Raw genomic sequence first — 21,852 nt, forward strand, 5'->3', positions numbered from 1 at the left:
GAAGACCAGGTCAAGGAAGGAAGGTTGAGATTCATCTATGGTTCTCTAAGAGCTGCCTTTTCCATTAACAGCCTGGAGCTAATTCATTGGAGTATTAATCTAAGAGGAGAAGAATATGCTAATATACGTGAAATGAAAAACAAAGATGTGCTAATGATTATTAATAAAATTATTTATCTAAATAATGTGGGGTTTGTGAATTCCTATGTGAAGTAACAGGCTAAATCATGTAGAAGGAAAAACATTATGTATTCAATAAGAAAAAGAAAAGTTTTAGAACAGGCAAAGATATTGATTGGCAAAATAATTGCTGAGAAGGAATGCAAAGTACATTATTTTATTTTAAAATGAAGAAAACATTGTATACTCTATGATGCAGTCTATTTTCCTTTTCTTTCAGTGCTTATATACTATGTTTATTTGGAAATAGTCTACCTATTTCACAAATGGTTGACAAACATTTCTTCAGAGTAAGAGGAAAATGAAGTGCATCATTGGGTATATTTTAGTTGAACATATGCCTCTAAAATATATAACCAATTAGTACTCTGATTTCACTAAAATTCTTTTGCTTTTATACAAAATTAGAGAATAAAAATACATTTTATTGAAAGATTTCCTTTTTATGAAAAACATATATGCACTCTAATTTAATATCTGATTAAAAGATAATTTAATGGCAAGTGATGTTAGACTCTGAATATGTGTAACTGGGTGGAGATTGTGATTGTCTTTTCTGTGTTTTCTCTTTTATTATTTGTTCGCTATTACATGTGGCAAAATGTTGAAGTTCTAAATGCATTGTTAATTTTTTGTAAATGTGATTATATCTGCTTTATATTCAAGTTTTCCTAGATTCGACTTGTATTTATTTTGCTGGGGTACTACACACTTATATTCTCTTTTTCTCTTGTTGTCCTTTCTATGCCTTCATCAGTAGTTCCTAGAGAAGTTGCTTCTCTAGGTGACTAATTGGGCTTGAATCAAATGTCTCTTTAATATGAAATCTAAAGTTTCAGAATTTAACTGTAGGTTTTAATTCACTTCACTTGCATAATTTTATTTTGATAAAATTAATTAAAATGAATGAATTAATTTTGAAATCTGAACCGAGGATTTATTTAATTATTTAACAATGGACAAATTGGAAGCAGTTGTAATTGACTGGGAGTTTGTAAATAAGGGTGAAAAATAACTATTATGGGTATTATAGGTCAATTTCCAAAACTGAGTTGACTTTGGTAATATTAGTATTTGCAGCACAGTTCTAGAGCATATCTTCAAACTCAGGCAAATGGGTATGTTTGTGCACATGTATCCTTTAATATATAATATCTTAAAGATAAAACTATTCCTGTAGTTTCTTATTTTTATACCTTTTTATTACAATAAATTGTTTGAAATTACAGAGGAGAAATGAGGAACCATACAAGGCACACAGAGTTTATCCTTCTGGGACTGACAGATGATTCTCAGTTACAGATCCTAATTTTTTTGTTTCTACTTCTAAATTACACGTTGAGCATGATTGGAAACTTAACCATCATTACCCTCACTCTGTTGGATTCCCATCTCAAGACCCCAATGTATTTCTTTCTCCGTAATTTCTCTTTCCTGGAAATTTCATTCACAAATGCTTGCATCCCCAGATTCCTAATCACCACTGTAAACAGAGAAAAGACGATTTCTCATATTGGTTGCCTGTCTCAGTTATTTTTTTACATATTCTTGGGACTTACAGAATTTTTCCTTCTGGCGGCTATGTCCTAGGACCGTTACGTTGCCATTTGCAAGCCTTTGCATTATACATCCATCATGAGCAGCACAATTTGTCATCATCTGGTACTCAGTTCTTGGGCAACTGGATTCTTGGTTATTTTCCCTCCACTAATTTTGGATCTTCACCTGGATTTCTGTGATTCAAATGTCATTGATCATTTCATTTGTGATATTTCTCCTATCCTACAACTTTCTTGCTCAGACACACATTTACTAGAAATGATTGCATTTTTATTAGCTGTGATAATCCTCGTGGTCACATTGCTATTGGTAATTCTTTCTTACTCTTATATCGTCAAGACAATTCTAAAATTTCCTTCAGCTCAACAAAAGAAAAAAGCCTCTTCTACCTGCTCTTCTCACATGATTATTGTATCCATCACTTATGGTAGTTGTATATTCATCTACATAAAGCCCTCACCAAATGACAGGATCACTTTAAGCAAAGGAGTGGCTGTATTAAATACTTCAATTGCTCCTTTGTTGAACCCATTCATTTATACTCTGAGGAACCAGCAAGTTAAACAAGCCTTCGGAGATGTATTTAGAAAGATATTTTCTGCTTCAGACAAGTAATACTGTTTATTGAAATGATCAACATGAAAGCATAAAAGAAACATTGAACACAAGCTCTTTTGATGCTTCTAGTACAAGAATTGATCTCTAATATTTAACTTATTATATAACTTGTGCTTACTTGAGCTTAGAAAACCTTTCCATTCTATACATCTAAATTTAACTTTCTGTTCTTCAAAATGAAGTATTTCTGTGTTAGAAATATAAAATTGCAAAATTTATTTTCTCTAATAAAATGTTAGAATAAAATGAATAGAGGGATTTGGTTGTATTATGGAATATAAATTTTTGGAGTATTGTATTTCTTAAGTAATTTAAATGAATGTTCCATGATTCATTTAAAAGCCATAGTTTTAAAAATTCTTAAACTGAATTATTAAATATGCTTAAGAAGCTCCAGGAGACCTTATTCTTTAAAAGTGTATTGTAGAGTATTATTTTGTAAAGTGTTTTTTGAATCAATTTTAAAATTTTTGTCAGCTTAGTAAACAAGAATAATTTCCTATTAAATTGAAGCATGGTTAATTTATAATGTTGTATTAGTTTCAGGTGAACAGCAAAATAATTAAGTTACATATGTTCTTTTTTTTTCAGCCTCTTTTCCCTTGTAGGTTATATCCATCTCATTAGAACGGATTCAAATGAATTCCTTTTAATGGCTGAGTAATACTCCGTTGTGTATATGTACCATAGCTTTCTTATCCATTCATCTGCTGATGGACATCTAGGTTGCTTCCATGTCCTGGCTATTATAAACAGTGCTGCGATGAACACTGGGGTACACGTGTCTCTTTCAATTCTGGTTTCCTCAGTGTGTATCCCCAGCTGTGGGATTGCTGGATCATAAGGCAGTTCTATTTCCAGTTTTTTAAGGAATCTCCACACTGTTCTCCATAGTGGCTGTACTAGTTTGCATTGCCACCAACAGTGTAAGAGGGTTCCCTTTTCTCCACACCCTCTCCAGCATTTATTGCTTGTAGACTTTTGGATCACAGCCATTCTGACTTGGCGTGAAATGGTACCTCATAGTGGTTTGGATTTGCATTTCTCTGATAATGAGTGATGTTGAGCATCTTTTCATGTGTTTGTTAGTCATCTGTATGTCTTCTTTGGAGAAATGTCTATTTAGTTCTTTGGCCCATTTTTTGATTGGGTCATGTATTTTTCTGAAGTTGAGCTGTAGGAGTTGCTTGTATATTTTTGAGATTAGTTTTTTGTCAGTTGCTTCATTTGCTATGATTTTCTCCCATCCTGAAGGCTGTCTTTTCACCTTGCTAATAGTTTCCTTGTTGTGCAGAAGCTTTTAAGTTTAATTAGGTCCCATTTGTTTATTTTTGCTTTTATTTCCAATATTCTGGGAGGTGGGTCATAGAGGATCCTGCTGTGATGTATGTCGGAGAGTGTTTTGCCTATGTTCTCCTCTAGGAGTTTTATAGTTTCTGGTCTTACATTGAGATCTTTAATCCATCTTGACTTTATTTTTGTGTATGGTGTTAGAAAGTGCTCTAGTTTCATTCTTTTACAAGTGGTTGACCAGTTTTCCCAGCACCACTTGTTAAAGAGATTGTCTTTAATCCATTGTATATTCTTGCCTCCTTTGTCGAAGATAAGGTGTCCGTAGGTGCCTGGATATATCTCTGGGCTTTCTATTTTGTTCCACTGATCTATATTTCCTTCTTTGTGCCAGTACCATACTGTCTTGATGACTGTTGCTTTGTAGTAGAGCCTGAAGTCAGGTAGGTTGATTCCTCAAGTTCCATTCTTCTTTCTCAAGATAGCTTTGGCTATTCGAGGTTTTTTGTATTTCCATACAAATTGTGAAATTATTTGTTCTAGCTCTGTGAAGAATACCATTGGTAGCTTGATAGGGATTGCATTGAATCTATAAATTGCTTTGGGTAGTATACTCATTTTCACTATATTGATTCTTCCAATCCATGAACATGGTATATTTCTCCATCCATTAGTGTCCTCTTTGATTTCTTTCACCAATATTTTATAGTTTTCTAAAATTGGTCTTTAGTTTCTTTAGGTAGATATATTCCTAAGTATTTTATTCTTTCCGTTGCAATGGTGAATGGAATTGTTTCCTTAATTTCTCTTTCTATTTTCTCATTACTAGTGTATAGGAATGCAAGGGATTTCTGTGTGTTGATTTTATATCCTGCAACTTTACTATAATCATTGATTAGTTCTAGTAATTTTCTGGTGGAGTCTTTAGGGTTTTCTGTGTACAGGATCATGTCATCTGCAAACAGTGAGAGTTTTACTTCTTCTTTTCCAATTTGGATTCCTTTTATTTCTTTTTCTGCTCTGATTGCTGTGGCTAAAACTTCCAAAACTATGTTGAATAGTAATGGTGAAAATGGGCACCCTTGTCCTGTTCTTGACTTCAGAGGAAATGCTTTCAATTTTTCACCATTGAGGATAATGTTTGCTGTGGGTTTGTCATATATAGCCTTTATTATGTCGAGGTACGTTCCTTCTATTCTTGCTTTCTGGAGAGTTTTTATCATAAATGGATGTTGAATTTTGTCAAAGGCTTTCTCTGCATCTATTGAGATAATCATACGGTTTTTATTTTTCAATTTGTTAATGTGGTGTATTACATTGATTGATTTGCGGATATTGAAGAATCCTTGCATCCCTGGGATAAAGCCCACTTGGTCATGGTGTATGATCTTTTTAATGTATTGTTGGATTCTGATTGCTAAAATTTTGTTAAGGATTTTTGCATCTATGTTCATCAGTGATATTGGCCTGTAGTTTTCTTTTTTTGTGGGATCTTTGTCAGGTTTTGGTATTAGGGTGATGGTGGCCTCATAGAATGAGTTTGGAAGTTTCCCTTCCTCTGCAATTTTTTTGAAGAGTTTGAGTAGGATAGGTGTTAGCTCTTCTCTAAATTTTTGGTAGAATTCAGCTGTGAAGCCGTCTGGATCTCGGCTTTTGTTTGCTGGAAGATTTCTGATTACAGTTTCAATTTCCGTGCTTGTGATGGGTCTGTTAAGATTTTCTATTTCTTCCTGGTCGAGTTTTGGAAAGTTGTACTTTTCTAAGAATTTGTCCATTTCTTCCACGTTGTCCAGTTTATTGGCATATAATTGTTGATAGTAGTCTCTTATGATCCTTTGTATTTCTGTGTTGTCTGTTGTGATCTCTCCATTTTCACTTCTAATTTTATTGATTTGATTTTTCTCCCTTTGTTTCTTGAGGAGTCTGGCTAATAGTTTGTCAATTTTATTTATCCTTTCAAAGAACCAGCTTTTGGCTTTGTTTATTTTTGCTATGGTCTCTTTTGTTTCTTTTGCATTTATTTCTGCCCTAATTTTTAACATTTCTTTCCTTCTATTAACCCTGGGGTTCTTCATTTCTTCCTTTTCTAGTTGCTTTAGGTGTAGGGTTAGGTTATTTATTTGACTTTTTTCTTGTTTCTTGAGGTATGCCTGTATTGCTATGAACTTTCCCCTTAGCACTGCTTTTACAGTGTCCCACAGGTTTTGGGTTGTTGTGTTTTCATTTTCATTCGTTTCTATGCAAATTTTGATTTCTTTTTTGTATTCTTCTATGATTTGTTGGTTATTCAGCAGCGTGTTGTTCAGCCTCCATATGTTGGAATTTTTAATAGTTTTTCTCCTGTAATTGAGATCTAATCTTACTGCATTGTGGTCAGAAAAGATGCTTGGAATGATTTCTATTTTTTTGAATTTACCAAGGCTAGATTTATGGCCCAGGATGTGATCTATCCTGGAGAAGGTTCCACATGGCAGATTTAAGCTGTGAATTCACTAAGGTGAGGGAGATGATGGTTAGATTGCCAGTTACACTCAACATATGTAACTTAAGCAGAAAGATAAATACTAGAACTTGGAATTGTGGGTCATTGGTCAATCCCATCAGGATAAATGCTGTTAGTCTTGTATGGTTTCTCATCACAGGCTCCTGATTTCAGCCTGTCTGTTTATAAAATTGAGATTAATATTGAAAAAATGTATCAAAATCATGTTATCAGTGGGTATTAGCAAAACTACTTCTTGTAAAGTGGTTTGCAGAGATTTTCATCTTGAACTTAACAATGAATTGTGAACAGATATCTATCCTCACCTCTAACTGATATGTATTCCATGGTTGATTAAGGGAATGTTTTCTCAAAATTGCTTTTACTGTATGAGAGAGCTTATTTTTATAACTCTTTCCACATTCTCAAATTCTTCTTTTCAGTTTGTTTTACTTTGCAGTACACTTGTTTAATTCTGTCTCAGCCATAGAAGCAGAAGAGACTGTTGATGTAGGTGATTTTACTGGTAGTCTGATAGCCCTTTTTTTCCAATTATTCTTCAATTCACTTTTAACTCACTATTTTGCTTCTTCTCACTCACCAAGATTTTCCTCTAAAATGTTAGAGCTCAAGACACAACTACCATGTATGTTAGTCTCTGTATTTTTTCACATGTGCTTGGGATACCAAGAAAGTTTGCTTTGGATGTTCAAAAATAATGTTACACTGAGATAACTTAGTTTTACCAGTGCATAAGCAGGCCAACACGATTTTCATATATTTATTTCATGACTTGTCTTAACTTCGTAAAAAGATCTTTTCAGAAAATATGAAATCATCTTAGCTCTCAGAGGCAAGCATCAGTCTATCATTCTGATAAGTTGAGGATAAGTGACCAAGATGAACACACTTCTGGTAATGATAGCTTCAGATAGTCATTTCACTCCCAAATGCCTCAAGGTGACAGTAGCTGAGCAGGAATGTATCAAATTCCAAGGAGTAGAAATAGGTAGGTACACTGCCAATCACTGTTTCTTTAGGAAACAACACTAACACATTCACAGGCAAAGATTCCCAAGTTTTCTATCTCTAAAACATTTTGATTTTTTTTAATTAAAAAAATAATAATAAAAAAATAAAACATTTTGAGATTTCCTCAAGATTTTGGTCCCACTGAAATCGAACAATGTTTACTTGTACTCTAAGTAAAAAGGCTGGCATGCACAAGATATCACTCTGTTTTTTAGAGAGCTTGATGATATGATTCCTTTGAAATACTATCATTTTTTTAATGTATCATAACTAAGTGAATAAACACTTAGGTCCTTGGTGACTGGTTCAAAAGTCATTAAGGAATTTAGCATGTAATTAACTTTGGGGGAAAGAAATACTCCTGAAGGAACAATGGGGACAGAGTTCTTAGAAACAGAAATAAACATGAACTTCATCATAGACTCTTTTAATTACAGGGAACGACTTTAATTTTAATTGTAAAAATAAATACAAAGAAAATACATGTATGATCATACATGGTAAACAGTTAGCTGTTGTTGACATCTGTATGTATACACATAGATATATTATTTTTATACATTACTAGTCCATGGGGTCGCTGAGGGTCAGACACGACTGAGCAACTTCACTTTCACTTTTCACTTTAATGCATTGGAGAAGGAAATGGCAACCCACTCCAGTATTCTTGCCAGGAGAATCCCACGGATGGGGGAGCCTTGTGGGCTGCCGTCTATGGGGTCACACAGACATGACTGATGCGACTTAGCAGCAGCAGCAGCATGCAGATTTATTAAGAACATTTAAAGTAGGAAACGTTTGTAGAAGTGAATCATAAACTGTGACTTTTCAGACTTATAAACACTAGGAACTAAGTATCACTTCAATAATTTCTACCAGTTTCAGCAGAAAAATTCCTGGTGTATAGTATTCATTTTCTGAATACTTCATTAGTTTTTAAAACCATCTTTGGCTTTGAATATCTTATATTGGTAGTCCCCAATGTACATACTGATGGAAGTTTAAGTACTTAATATTTCTTTTTGAAAATATATGCATTTAAAACTTGAATTTTCTTACAAATACAGCATTTTCATGTAGTTCAATACAGTTTCTATCCTCCCACCTTCTTTTCTCCTACTAATCCACAAGCTATGTGTAAGTGGTTACATAATTTCAAATGTTTCATGGCTTTCTAGTAATCTTTTATTGAAATGTTAATTTTTAGTTCAATTCCATTTTGGTTATATAATGTAATCTAAGTTACTTCAATATTTGGATATTTGTTGAGACAAAGCTCCAACAAATATTCTATGTTATGAGTGTTCTTTGTGAAATTAAAAAATATGTATATAATACAATTACTGATAGGGAGTTCTCTAAATGTCAATCATAATAGTAGGTTTCAGTGTTGTTCAAACTTCCTATGTCTGCACTGAATTCAGTACAGGTGTCTGCTTCATCAGCTATAAATCTTTATAATTCTGGATCTTTCTATTTTTATCTTTTATTCTATCAATTTTAATTTCATGTATTTCAACGTTAACTGCAAAAAAATAACTTATGTAATCTTATTGAGTTGAACATTGTATATCATGAAAAGTATCTCTTTATTGATTATAATATGTCTTTGAAGTCTACCTTATCTCATATTTATACACCTCAATCAGCTTTCTTTTGTTGGTATTTGCATGGGTAAATCTCTCTATCCATATTTTTCCTTCTATCTCTTCCTACAGATTGTCTCCGGTAAGTAGCATATGGTTGAGTCTTATCTTTCAATCCAGTCTCACAATCTTTGGATTTAGTTGGCATATATTTCTTTAATATTTTGAAAATCTTAAATTTTTGAAATCATTTTAGATATACAAGAAAAGTTACAAGAACATGTAACCTTCACTCAGGTTTCTTGATTTTTTAAACATGTTGAGCTCTCTCTCTCTTTTTCCTTCTCCTGTCTCAGAGCCCTTACTTTGTGACTGCAAATTTTCATGTTATAATGAACCCTGCAGATAGAGTTCATAAACGTGTGTTTCGGAAATGAATATTTTAAAAAGCATCAGTAGGAAAAAAATCTGCCAATTTTGGTCCATATTTATTCTTGTTTTTCAGGGAGAATTTTTGCTGATCTTCTCACACAGCCATTCTGGAAGTTTCACCTTCTATGAAATTGGTGTTTAGTGACTAAGTCATGTCCAAATCTTTGAGACTCCATGGGCTGTAGCCTGCCAGCTTCCTCTGTCCATGGAATTTCCCAGGCAAGAATACTGGAGTGGGTTGTCATTCCCTTCTCCAGGGGATCTTCCTAACCCAGAGACTGAACTCATGTCTCCTGCATTGGCATGCAGATTCTTTACTCTGGAGTGGGTTGTCATTCCCTTCTCCAGGGGATCTTCCTAACCCAGAGACTGAACTCATGTCTCCTGCATTGGCATGCAGATTCTTTACCACTGAGCCACCCGGCAAAACCTGATGAAATTATTGTAGCTTACATTAATCAGGTAGTGTATACTCCCCAAATATGTTAATCATGTTTAAAATTATTTTGATTTTACTGGGTCCTTGCAGTTTCTGTGTGAATTTTAATATCAATTCATCAATTTTGACAAAAATCCTGCTTGGAATTTGAATGAGGATGCTTTGAATCTATGGATTAAAAAAAAAAAAAAAACACTCATAAACTATTTCAACCCAAGGAAGTGGTCTGCAGCTCCATTTCCTTAGGTTTGACTTATCTTAGTGATGTTTTGTATTTTCTGTGTAGATTTTGTTTTTGTTCAGTCACTAAGTTGTATCTGACTCTGCGAACCCATGAACTGCAGCACACCAGGTTTCCTTGTTCTTCACTATCTCTCTGAGTTTGCTCAAATTCATGTCCACTGAGTTGGTGGTGTTATCTAATCATGTCATTCTCTGCCTCCCTCTTCTCCTTTTGACTTCACTCTTTCCCGGAATCGGGGTCTTTTCCAATGAATTAGCACTTTGCATCAGGTGGCTAAAGTATTGGAGCTCAGCTCCAGCATCAGTCCCTCCAATAAATATTCAGAATTGATTCCTTTAGAATTAACTGGTTTGATCTCCTTGCTGTCCAAGGGACTCTTCTCTAGCACCACAATTTGAAAGCATCAATTCTTTGGTGCTCAGCCTTCTTTATGATCCAACTCTCACATCCGTACATGACTACTGGAAAAACCATAGCTTTGACTCTATGGACCTTCGTCAGCAAAGTGATGTCATTGCTTAGATGCCTTTTGTTAAATTCATTCTAAAGGCATTTTAGGTTATTTTGAATTTTAAGAATTTTGTTTTCAGATTGTTTGTTGCTAGTATGTAGAAATACAGTTAATTTTTGTGCACTGACATTTTATTCTGTGCCCTTGCTATGTTTTCTTAGTTCTAGCAGTTTTTTTTTTTTTTTTGGTATTCTTGTCTACATAAACAAGCATGTTGTTTAATAATAGTTCCACTTATTAAAAAAATCTCCATGTGTTTAATTTTTATTTTTATGAAATTTTGCTATGGCTCTCTTTTTCTTATTCCTGATCTTAGGTAGAAAACATTGCCCTTTTTAATTTTTTTTTGCTATTAATTGTGATATTAGCTGTATGCTTTTCATTCTACGCTATTTTTTATTTAAATATTTGTACTGAAATATATACATATTAAAAGTTAACATATATTGCCTGAATTTCAAGATTGATTTTCACAAGTTTACCAGGAATAAACAAGCAAAATAACCAGGATAAAGTCTAAAATATTTCTGACAGCCCAGGATTTTTGAAAATGTTACTCTATCTGTACTGCTTTGTCATACCTCATTTTACCATACTTGTATAGATTATTCCTTCACTCTTTATTCTCTCAAATATTTATATATTTGTTTATTCTTATACCAATGTCACATTATTGGCATGCCTTCATTAATCTTGATGATTTCTCAAATATTTTTCTATTTTACTAACTTCCACCTTGGTCTTTTCAGATAGCCTCCACTTGTTTGAGTTTACAGTGCTCTTCTTTTTAATGGGATTTTTATGTTTAATGTTTTATAGTTTTATTGAGATACAGTTGATATGCCACACTGGATGGCAAGTTTATGACATTCAGCATAATAACTTACATACATTGTGAAATGATTACTACAAAAGTATAGTGAACATCCATCTCATATAGATACAAAACATGTTTTCTCCTTTTTGATGAAAACTCTTAGGATTACTCTCATAACTTTCAAATATACCTTACAGCAGTGTTAGCATTATGTTCTTCATTTGCCTCTGCCCTCCCTCTTCTGGTAACCACAAATATGATCTCTTTCTCTATGAGGCTGGCTTCTTTGTTTTGTTTTTGTTGCTTAATTCCACAAAAAAAACGAGATTATACAGTATTTGTCTTTCTATTTCTGACTTATTTCACTTAACATAATACCCTCAAGGTCCAGTCATGCTGTCACAAGTGATATGATTTCCCACTGTTTATGGATGAATAACACTCCATTGTATAATGTACAATATTTACACATTCAAAGAGCTTATCTTTTCACATTTGTATTTTTATTGAACTAATATTAAGAAAATAAACTGCAACTTCATTTCTTTCACTTGCCAACAGATATTTAATCATCTATCATTCAAATGTAGGATTAAGTGTATTTGAAAAAAAAAGTTTGTTTATACTCAAATATATGTATACATATATATGTATATACTGAAACTCATATTTCATGTGATTTTATGATCAATGTTTCATTTTTATTTTTTTGTCTTGTTCTACCCATTCTTCTTTCTGATTGCATCATTTAGTTTCTGCCTCAGATATCCTGTATTAAAATTTGTCTTGTTTCAATGTTCTACTTTGATTAATGGGTGTACACAAATAAAGTAATATTTAATTCAATACATAATCTATAATTACTTATAGACTGCTTATTCCAAAATACATAAATACATGTGTACATACTCATATTACAAATTTCCCATTGCTTATTGCTATGATTGTCTACTGATTTTTAAATATTTTCCATTTTTTCATCTAGAAACCAAATTCCCTCATTAATTGCACTATTTCCCTATTAGAATTTCTTGCATTTTCTGAATATGTAAGAATTTCCTCAAGATTTTTTAAAAAATATCAAATTTCATCAATTTTAAGACATCACTTTAAGACATACAATTTTATTGTGTATTACTATTGAAAACAAAATGTTGCTGATTAAACGGTGATTGATATCATTCATTGTATGACATACAATACCTCCATTTCAGAAAAGCAAAATTTGAATAAGACTTTGATATCAATCAAATGCAATCATTTATTTATTCTCCCTCATATTTTTTCTAATTATTTTGTTTCCTTATGTTATTGTTTGTCCCAGATCTCCCAATAACATATCGAGTATTTGTTTTTCACTCATTACATTCATTGGAGTGGGATTTAGCTATGCTGTTGGACTTTTCAAATAAGTGGTTTTTAATCTCTTTAGCTTACTTAACTGACTTCATTTTCTACCCATAGTAAGTTACATTTTCCATTTACTTTTGTAAATTCTTCATTTTTTTCATTTTTTTCAGATGAGTACAAATTCCCCTCTTTGGGACTAGTTTGCTGCTGCTGCTGCTGCTGCTGCTAAGTCGCTTCAGTTGTGTCCGACTCTGTGTGACCCCAGAGATGGCAGCCCACCAGGCTCCCCATTCCCTGGAATTCTCCGGGCAAGAACACTGGAGTGGGTTGTCATTTCCTATTCCAATGCATGAAAGTGAAAAGTGAAAGTGAAGTCGCTCAGTCATGTCCAACTCTTAGCGACCCCATGGACTGCAGCCTACCAGGCTCCTCCATCCATGGGATTTTCCAGGCAAGAGTACTGGAGTGGGGTGCCATTGCCTTCTCCATGGGACTAGTTTACATTTTTGTAAATAATGAATAATTTAAGTTAACAGAATTCCTATTGACCATAGCTTTTTCAGTGTTCCAAATTTGTGATGTTATATCTGTATTTCATTGCTTTCCTGATAGTAATTAGTTGATTTGGTGTAAAAGCTATAATTTCCAAGGAATTACATTTGCGTGGATTTTTCAACTTGTTGTATCTAATAATTTAGATTATTATGATAGAATCTGGAATATAAAAGCTTAATTGATGTTAGATGTTGGCACAGGTTCAAATATACTGAGGAATGTTTTTCCCTTGACTCACAGCTGTGTAAGCTGCAGATAATACTTCTCAGGAAAAAATGTAATTTTTCCATGAAAATAAGTATGATTTACTAATTCAAACTTTCATTACATGTGCATCTATTTTGTCACAAGTGCTCTTACTGCAGTAATCCTGAGACTTCAGCCTTAAGTCTCTGTGATCTATAGTGCAACCTCTGCTCCCATATGCCTGCCTATATTCTCCTGATTATCCACATGTTTTTATAGATTATTGCTCTAACCAGTTAAATCATTATTTCTGATACATTCTATTGACAACTTTTACCATAGTTTCAAAAGAATATTAAATTTTATCTAATATATATGTGTGTTCAGTGTAATAATATGTATTTTGCTAATAGTAAATTATAAGCTTCAAAAATGTCTCTTTCCTATCCTTTTGAGATGATATTTTAAAAATATTTTTTTCATACTTAGATGAGAGCAAGGCAATTCTTTTCATTGAGTCCTTAGGCTTTCTTAACTTGGTTGTTTCTGAAGGTATAAATAAATGAGTTCAACGTAGATGAAACAGAAAAAATGAGGAGTGAAACCACTTTTTTAATGGTCACTTCTCCCTTTGCTGTAGGATTCAGGTAGATGAAAATACATGTGCCATAGGTGATGGAAACCACTCTCATGTGAGAAGAACAGGTCAAAAAGGGCTTTTTCCTTTGCTGAGCAGAACGGAATCTCAAAATTGTCTTGATGATGCAGGCATATGACAGAACTACACAAATAAGAGTCATATTTAGGGTCAGCACAGCACAGATTATAACCATCTGTTCCATCAACCATGTGTCTGAGCATGAGATTTTCAATAAAGGAAATGCATCACAGTCAAAATGATCAATCTTGTTAGAGTCACAAAATTTTAGATTTAAACCAAGGCTAAGTGGTGGGATTAATACACACAAACCAGCCATCCAACAAAAGATGATGAGAATCCTGCAGACTCTGTTGCTCATGATGGTCACATAGTGCAAGCGTTTGCAGATGGGCACGCAATGGTCATAGGACATGGTGGCCAGCAGAAAAAATTCTGTTACTCCACAGAGGTCAGTAAAAGATACTTGAATGACACAAGCATTATAGGTAATGACCCTGTCACCTGTAGCTATGTTATACAGGTATCTGGGGATAGAAGAAAATGTGAAGGAGATCTCCAGGGAGACATTTTTTAAGAAAAAGTACATTGGTGTTTTCAGGTGGGAATCCACAAATGTGAGTGTGATTATGGTCAGGTTTCTGGTTAAAATCAGTGTGTTGGTGAGGAATCAAAAGATAAAAATTAGAACATGCAGCTCTGACTCATCTGTCAGTCCCAGCAGAATGAGTGTTTTTCTGTTTCTCATCACAGACATCTGACTTCTCTTCAATCTGTATGTGAAATTTAGAGAAATTTTCTTTTTGTTATATACTATTTTAACTGATTTAAATTTTTTATTTAATCTTTTATTTTATTATATATAATGTGTTATATTTGTTAATGTGTATGTGTGTGTGTATATATATATACATATATATATATATATATACATATACATATACATACATGCTGCTAATCGCCTCAGTCGTGTCTGACTCTGTGCGACCTCATAGACGGCAGCCCACCAGGCTCCCCGTCCCTCTGATTCTCCAGGCAAGAACACCCGAGTGGGTTGCCATTTCTTTCTCCAATGCATGAAAATGAAAAGTGAAAGTGAAGTCGCTCAGTAGTGTCTGACTCTTAGCGACCCCATGGACTGCAGCCCAAGCTTTTCCATCCATGGGATTTTCCAGGCAAGAGTACTGGAGTGGGGTGCCATTGCCTTCTCATATATATATCTATATATCTATATATACACACACCAACATGTTTTATATCTATTTTGTGTTTAAGATTTTCCACTGTGACTAAGTAGATGCTGAGAAGTTTTATGGGTTTCAGTGATATCTTTCGGCTTTCAAGATTTTTCCTTATCTAGAAATGAAATCAGAAAATTGCGTCCTTGAATTCATATCCTTTCTTGACACCTTGAATCTTTTTAAAACAGTGCTATGATAACTGGGGTTTACTCTATAGACTCTAGAGCAAAATTTAAGGTCTTTGCTCCAAAAGAAAATTTTGCGTGCTAGTTTCTTCTTAGGTTCAGTTCTGTTCACTTCAGTCGCTTGGTTGTGTCCGACTCTGCTAACCCATGGACTGCAGCACACCAGGCTTCCCTGTCCATCACCAACTCCTGGAGCTTGCTCAAACACACTTTTCAGGTTAAGTGTGCTTAATTATTACAAACAAACTAAGCCCTGCTGCTTGCCCACCATCTCCTGCTACATAGTCCACATTTTTTTTCCTGCATTACCTTTACTGAATATGTATGTAACCTCTACTGCTGATACATATGATAATCACCTTCCCTTCCCTTCTACATCTTCCAGCCAAACCTCCAAATATTTTCTTACTATCTCCATTATTGAAACAAAAATAAATTATAGTAAGAGCTGAGGAGCTCTCTCGACTGCTAGAGGAGATATATGTTAAATCAGCAGGACAGAGGAAATGCTATTACAGTCAGTGTCAAATGTCACTTTTCTTTTTAATTTGCAGAAAATACAACTAGGTGATACAAACAAATGGTCCTTGCTGATCTACAATCAAGAGTCATTACTTAATCTTCTGAGTAATGAAGTTTGGCAAAAAAACACATAACACTGTGTCTTTGGAGACAGGAGGATGTTACAGCAGCGTTTGACCCAAGTCAGCAGGAAAGCGGTATCATTTCAATTACATAAATCATTACAAAAATCTTGAAAAAATTAACTGCTTAATTATATGAATGAAAACCTTAATTATATGAATGTTTTATTATTGGACAATTCCAATCAGATAAGAGAAAGGAAAGTTTATAAAATTATACTAGTTTAATGTTTACATTATAGAACTTATACTTAGATATTTCTGTCTTGGCACAGACTACCTGTGAATACTTAAAAATTTGCCACCATATCTTGTAATTTGATGCAAAATATGTTTTTATAATTGTGCAACAATATGGGCTCCCCAGGTTGCTCAGTGGTAAAGACTCTGCCTGCAGTGCAGGAGATGCAGGAGACATGGATTTGATCCCTGGTTTAGGAAGATCCTCTGGAGAAAGTAATGGCAACCCACCACAGTATTCTTGCCTGGGAAACCCCATGGACAAAGAAGCCTGATGGGTTGCAGTCCATGGGGTCGCCAAGAGTCGAACTAGACTGAGCAACTGAGAATCACGCATGTATGCACAGCAATATGAATGGATTTAATGCCACTGAATTTTACACTTAAAAATGGTCAAAATGATAAATTTTGTTATGTGTATTTCATGAAAACAATAACACAATTTTATATATTTAAACATAACTTGTTTACCTCAGAGTATCAATTTTTTTTTTTTGGTGCAAAGTAATGTCATCTCAATGGCAATTTTGGCCAGTTTTAAAACAATACCTGAACTAAGCATAAAATTATTTTTATTGTCCAAAGTTGCTAATTATTCTATCAAAAGGATGCTCTTGCAAATGTATTTTAATGTGTGAGAATAATTTATAGAAGTGAAATTTCTCAATAAAAATATTTTGCTTTTAGAAAATTTATATAATATTATAGAAATCATGAGATCAGTTTATAGCAAATATTTGCCACTATAATTAGATTTGGTAAATTAATTTTTATACTGATTCATGTCTTATTCTTTTATATTTATTATATATGTATTTCAAATTTTGAGTCTTTAAATGTTGATATTAAGTTTTGCCTTATAGTTCATAGTTTTTTTAATTTAAATTTATTTATTTTAATTGGAGGCTAATTACTTTACAATATTGTATTGGTTTCGACATACATCAACATGAATCCGCCACGGGTGTACACATGTTCCCAGGCCTGAACCCCTGTCCCGCCTCCCTCCCCATACCATCCCTCTGGTATAGTTTTATACAGTCAAGGCTATCAAGTGTTTTTTGCTCTTTAACTTTTAACTACATTATTGAGATATAATTGACATACAATAAACTTCACTGTTTAAAGTGTACAATTTGATATCTGACATATGTGTACTCCCAAGATCAGCCCATCATGCTAATCCTTCATTTTCCAGTTTCATTGTGCTCCTGTTTACTCTCTCTATCCTACCCATCCCTGTTGCTGCTCTCAAATATCTATGCATCTCTATCATTATAAAGTAAAAGTTTATAAAATTATATAAAAATCATAATCATAATCATTATAGATTAGTTTGCATTTTATAAAATATTGTATAAATGGAATCATATAGTACGTATTCATTCTTTCATTTCTCTAAAACATATTTTTTCACCTTTACTGAGGTACAAATGAAAATATACATGTATGTATAAGGTATAAAATCTGATAGTTTCTTATAAATATACATTGAGAAATAGCCACCACAATGAAGCTCATTAGCATTCATTACCTGAAACAGTTACTGCTGCTTTGTTTTGTCTTGTTTTCATGGATTATTTTCACACTTAAAATTTTAAATTATTTAGAATGCAACCCGTTTGTATGGATAAAAAATAAATTTTTTATTTGAGCTTTTCTTGTGACTGAAGCAATTATTATATAAACAATGATTTTCTTAATGAACTGAAAACATCCCACTTTTATTTAACAAGTAAAGTAAAACTTTATATAAAAATAAAGGCTACTTTTTAGTGTATACTTTCATGCTCTCAAATGTTCTACTGAATGTTTTATCTTTTTTAATGCAAGTACCATATTAATTTGGCTTTACTGATCTATAATATGTTTGATACTATTTAAAGTAAGTTTCTATTCACTAATAATCATTTTTCATTTATGTGCTCCACATTCATGAGATTTAACTGTTTCATACTGAGATAATTTTTGCAATTGAAAAATTTTTAAAAAGTTGATTCCAACTAGAGTTGTGTTAAATTTGTCTACTGAGTGGGAAAATTAGTATTTTATTTTGTAACACATAGAATCCCTGATAGAATCTATTCTTTAGCAGTCAGATTGATTGCTTTGATGGAGGAGCTTATTGCTGCTATAAATGTTGTCGAAACTAACTTTTTGATTGCATTCATCCTTTCTTCATCCAAATAACTAAATGTTCTTACTATGTTTGTAAGTTTTCAATTAGATTTCATCAATTCTAATTAAATATATGTCTTTATTTTATGTACTTTAATGAAAAAGTAGTGAATAAAACATGTAAAATGTAAAAATGGAAATTACATTAAGGTATATTCACTTCTCAAACAGGTAAACACTTGAAAAAACATGGTTTTCATAATTTCTAACTACAGTAGTTTCATAACTTATATTCTAATAATTCCAACTATTTTATTACTTATATTATGGCATTTTCAAGCTGGCAATGAAATTCTGATTATCAGGGATGAAGGTGAGCATCCCTCACTTGTTTCTTTATTCTCATTTGTTCTTGATTTTAATTAAGATGAGTGCACAGTAAAAGTATGTAACTTTTATTTCTTTAGAAATTATTTTATTTTGGTAGTTAATTATATTCTCATTTTACTTTAAGTGTAATAGGAGAGATTAATGGCACCCCAACTCCAGTACTCTTGCCTGGAAAATCTCATGGACGGAGGAGCCTGGTGGGCTGCAGTCCATGGGGTCGCTAAGAGTCGGACACGGCTGAGTGACTTCACTTTCACCTTTCACTTTCATGCATTGGAGAAGGAAATGGCAACCCACTCCAGCGTTTTGCGTGGAGAATCCCAGGGAAGGGGGTGCCTGGTGCGCTACAGTCTACAGTGTCGCACGGAGTTGGACACAACTGAAGCGACTTAGCAGCAGCAGAAGCAGGAGAGATTATTGATTTGTATCCAGTGATCATTTGATCAATTAATCAAAATCTAAATATAATGTTCTTTCTTTATTTTGTTGTTATAGAAAAATTGGTCTATATTTCATATATATGTGTGTATGTATTGATATATATTTCTATTTCTGTATACATATCTTTATATCTCTATTATCTCTTATCTATCTCTACTCTTGTATTATGGAAATACACCTTGATCATAGTATAATTTGGACTATTTTTTGGTTCTATCTGAAATAGCCTACCTATATTCATCAGTGAATTTTATAGCTTATAACTTCATAATCATATTTTGTCAAATATAAAGACATTTTCATAAAATTAAATATGGAGAGATATTGTTTGTATAATTGAAATCATAACAAGTTTATCTAGTGATTTACCATGGTTAGTTTTAAAGTAATCTGGTCCTTTTATCTCCTTAAACATGCATTTTATTTGCCTTCTTAAATGTTTTATAGAGACTGATAGATTGGTCTTCCACACCTTGAATTAATTTTTTAAATTCTGGCTTGCTAAAACTTTGTTCATTAGCACTATATCTTCACATATTTTTTTTTGTTGTGGTGTTGCTATAGTACATCTATGAAGTTATTCTAATTTGCAATTAGAATAGCTAAGTATTCTAATCTAAATTTTATAATGAGCAGTAAAAAGTTATTTTTGTTTCATTTGTTTTTTTAATAATGAATAATTTATGTTTGAAGAATTATTTGATTTCTTCTTAGGGTAGCTCTTATATGATTTCTATGAATTCTTATGAAGTGTCTCTATCTCACTGCATGCATTGAATTCACTACTGCATTTTTTGTATATAGTATTAGCTTTATATATATATATATATATATATAAAATTTGGGCTGTAAAGTCTTTCTCAGATAGAAAGAGAAACATAATAATGGTCTCCATGTCTTCATTTGTAGCTCATAACTCAAGAAGAGACAGAAAAATTTCTTAGAGAAAATTGCTGTCTTTTTACATGGGAGGCCAATGTTTTCCTCTTAAATCACAATTTTGAAGTCTTGACTTTATGCTGCTCTGTCACTGTTAAGTATTTTCACCATTTGGATTCTGACTCTTCAACTCCCGCCACCAAATGGGCTTTTAAACTCCAGCCTCTAATTCATAATCCAATAGCTTGTCCTTTCCATCGTTCATTTTTTCCTTTCCTGGGTCATAAATGGGGTTTTCCTTTCATGGGTCATAAATGGGATTATTTATCTTCCTTTGTGATTATTTTGTGCCTTTGATGCATTATAATTGTTCACATTTTAACCTTCTCTTTTATCAATATTAAAAAAAATTTTGAGAGATATTATTCAACACATTTTTGTTTTTACTGTGTTATCCTAGGACATTAGAAATGTTACAACTATCTTTCTCAGTGGTTCATTGTACTTTTACATCATGCCCTCATTCATTCTATTCAATATCTTATCACACAATTTCAGTTCTCACTGGAATTTTTGTAGAATTTTATCCATATTTGAGTACAGCAATCAGTGGTACTGATTTAATAAATAAATCACTTTATTTATTGACTGCTCTTTTATTTTACTTCTTTAATAATGATGCAATTCATTTGATCAAGTCATTGAAGGATTTTTTCACTTGCTTATTTCTCAGTGCATAAATAAATGGATTTAACATAGGTGAAATGGAAGACATGAGTAGTGAAACCACTCTATTAATAGGCACTTCTTCCTTGGCTCTAGGATTCATATAGATGAAAATGCATGTGCCATATGTGGTGGAAACCACAATCATGTGAGAAGAACAGGTGGAAGAAGTCTTTCTTCTTTGCTGGGCTGAAGGGAATCCTAAAATTGTCTTCACAGTATAAGTATAGGATAAAACTACATATTTAAGAGTCAAAATGAGGGTCAGCACCGCACAGATTAAAACAATTTGTTCCATGAACCATGTGTCTAAACAGAATATCTACAGGAGGGGAGAAGGACTGCAGAGAAAATGATCAATGACATTGGAATCATGGAATTTCAGATTTAGCCCCAGACTAAGTGGGGAGGTTATGACCAACAGTCCAACCAACCAAGAGGAAAAAACAAGTCTCTGGCAGACTTTGCTGCTCATGATGGTCACTTAATGCAGGGGTTTGCAGATGGCCACATAGCAGTCATAAGACATGGTAGCCAGGAGAAAAAAAATCTATTATTGCAAAGAGGTCAGTAAAAACACTTGGCTGGCACAGGCATTGTAGATAATGACATTGTCACCAGTTGTAATGATATATAAATATCTGGGAATACAGGCAGTTGTTAATGAGATCTCTAGGAAGTAGAAATTTTGTTAAAAAAAACATTTTGTGGGAATCCACAAAGATGAATGTGATGATGGTCAGATTCCCAGTGACATTCAGCATGTATGAGAGAGATAGAAAGATAAAAATCAGAACCTTCAGTGGAGGGTCATCTGTCAATCCCAGCAGAATAAAGGTTGCTATGGTAGTTTTTCATCATTGATGACTTTTTTCCAAACAGTATTCACAGTTATTCAGAGATTATTATGTAGAACATATTGTCTGTATAAATACTAATTTAATCAGCTCTATCTTCATTACAATTTCATCAGATCAGATCAGATCAGATCAGTCGCTCAGTCGTGTCCGACTCTTTGCGACCCTATGAATCGCAGCATGCCAGGCCT

The 21,852-nt window shown here is 33.1% G+C and overlaps 1 protein-coding gene and 2 pseudogenes across 1 annotated transcript; 1 reads left to right on the forward strand and 2 right to left on the reverse strand.

The window, feature by feature from the left end:
* Positions 1-1,416: 1,416 nt before the first annotated feature.
* LOC147372135 (olfactory receptor 6C70-like) lies at positions 1,417-2,355 on the forward strand. The gene is given in 1 exon segment (XM_086403608.1): positions 1,417-2,355. A coding segment is annotated over 1 exon segment (939 nt).
* An 11,448-nt stretch (positions 2,356-13,803) lies between these two features.
* Positions 13,804-14,688, reverse strand: LOC147372136 (olfactory receptor 6C2-like; annotated as a pseudogene).
* A 6,051-nt stretch (positions 14,689-20,739) lies between these two features.
* LOC147372137 (olfactory receptor 6C2-like) lies at positions 20,740-21,683 on the reverse strand (annotated as a pseudogene).
* Between the last annotated feature and the right edge of the window lie 169 nt (positions 21,684-21,852).

This window comes from Bos grunniens, chromosome 5, assembly GCF_055505025.1.
Source record: "Bos grunniens cultivar Pamir isolate PY7600 chromosome 5, Bosgru_T2T1.0, whole genome shotgun sequence".
Classification (NCBI taxonomy): Eukaryota; Metazoa; Chordata; class Mammalia; order Artiodactyla; family Bovidae; genus Bos; species Bos grunniens.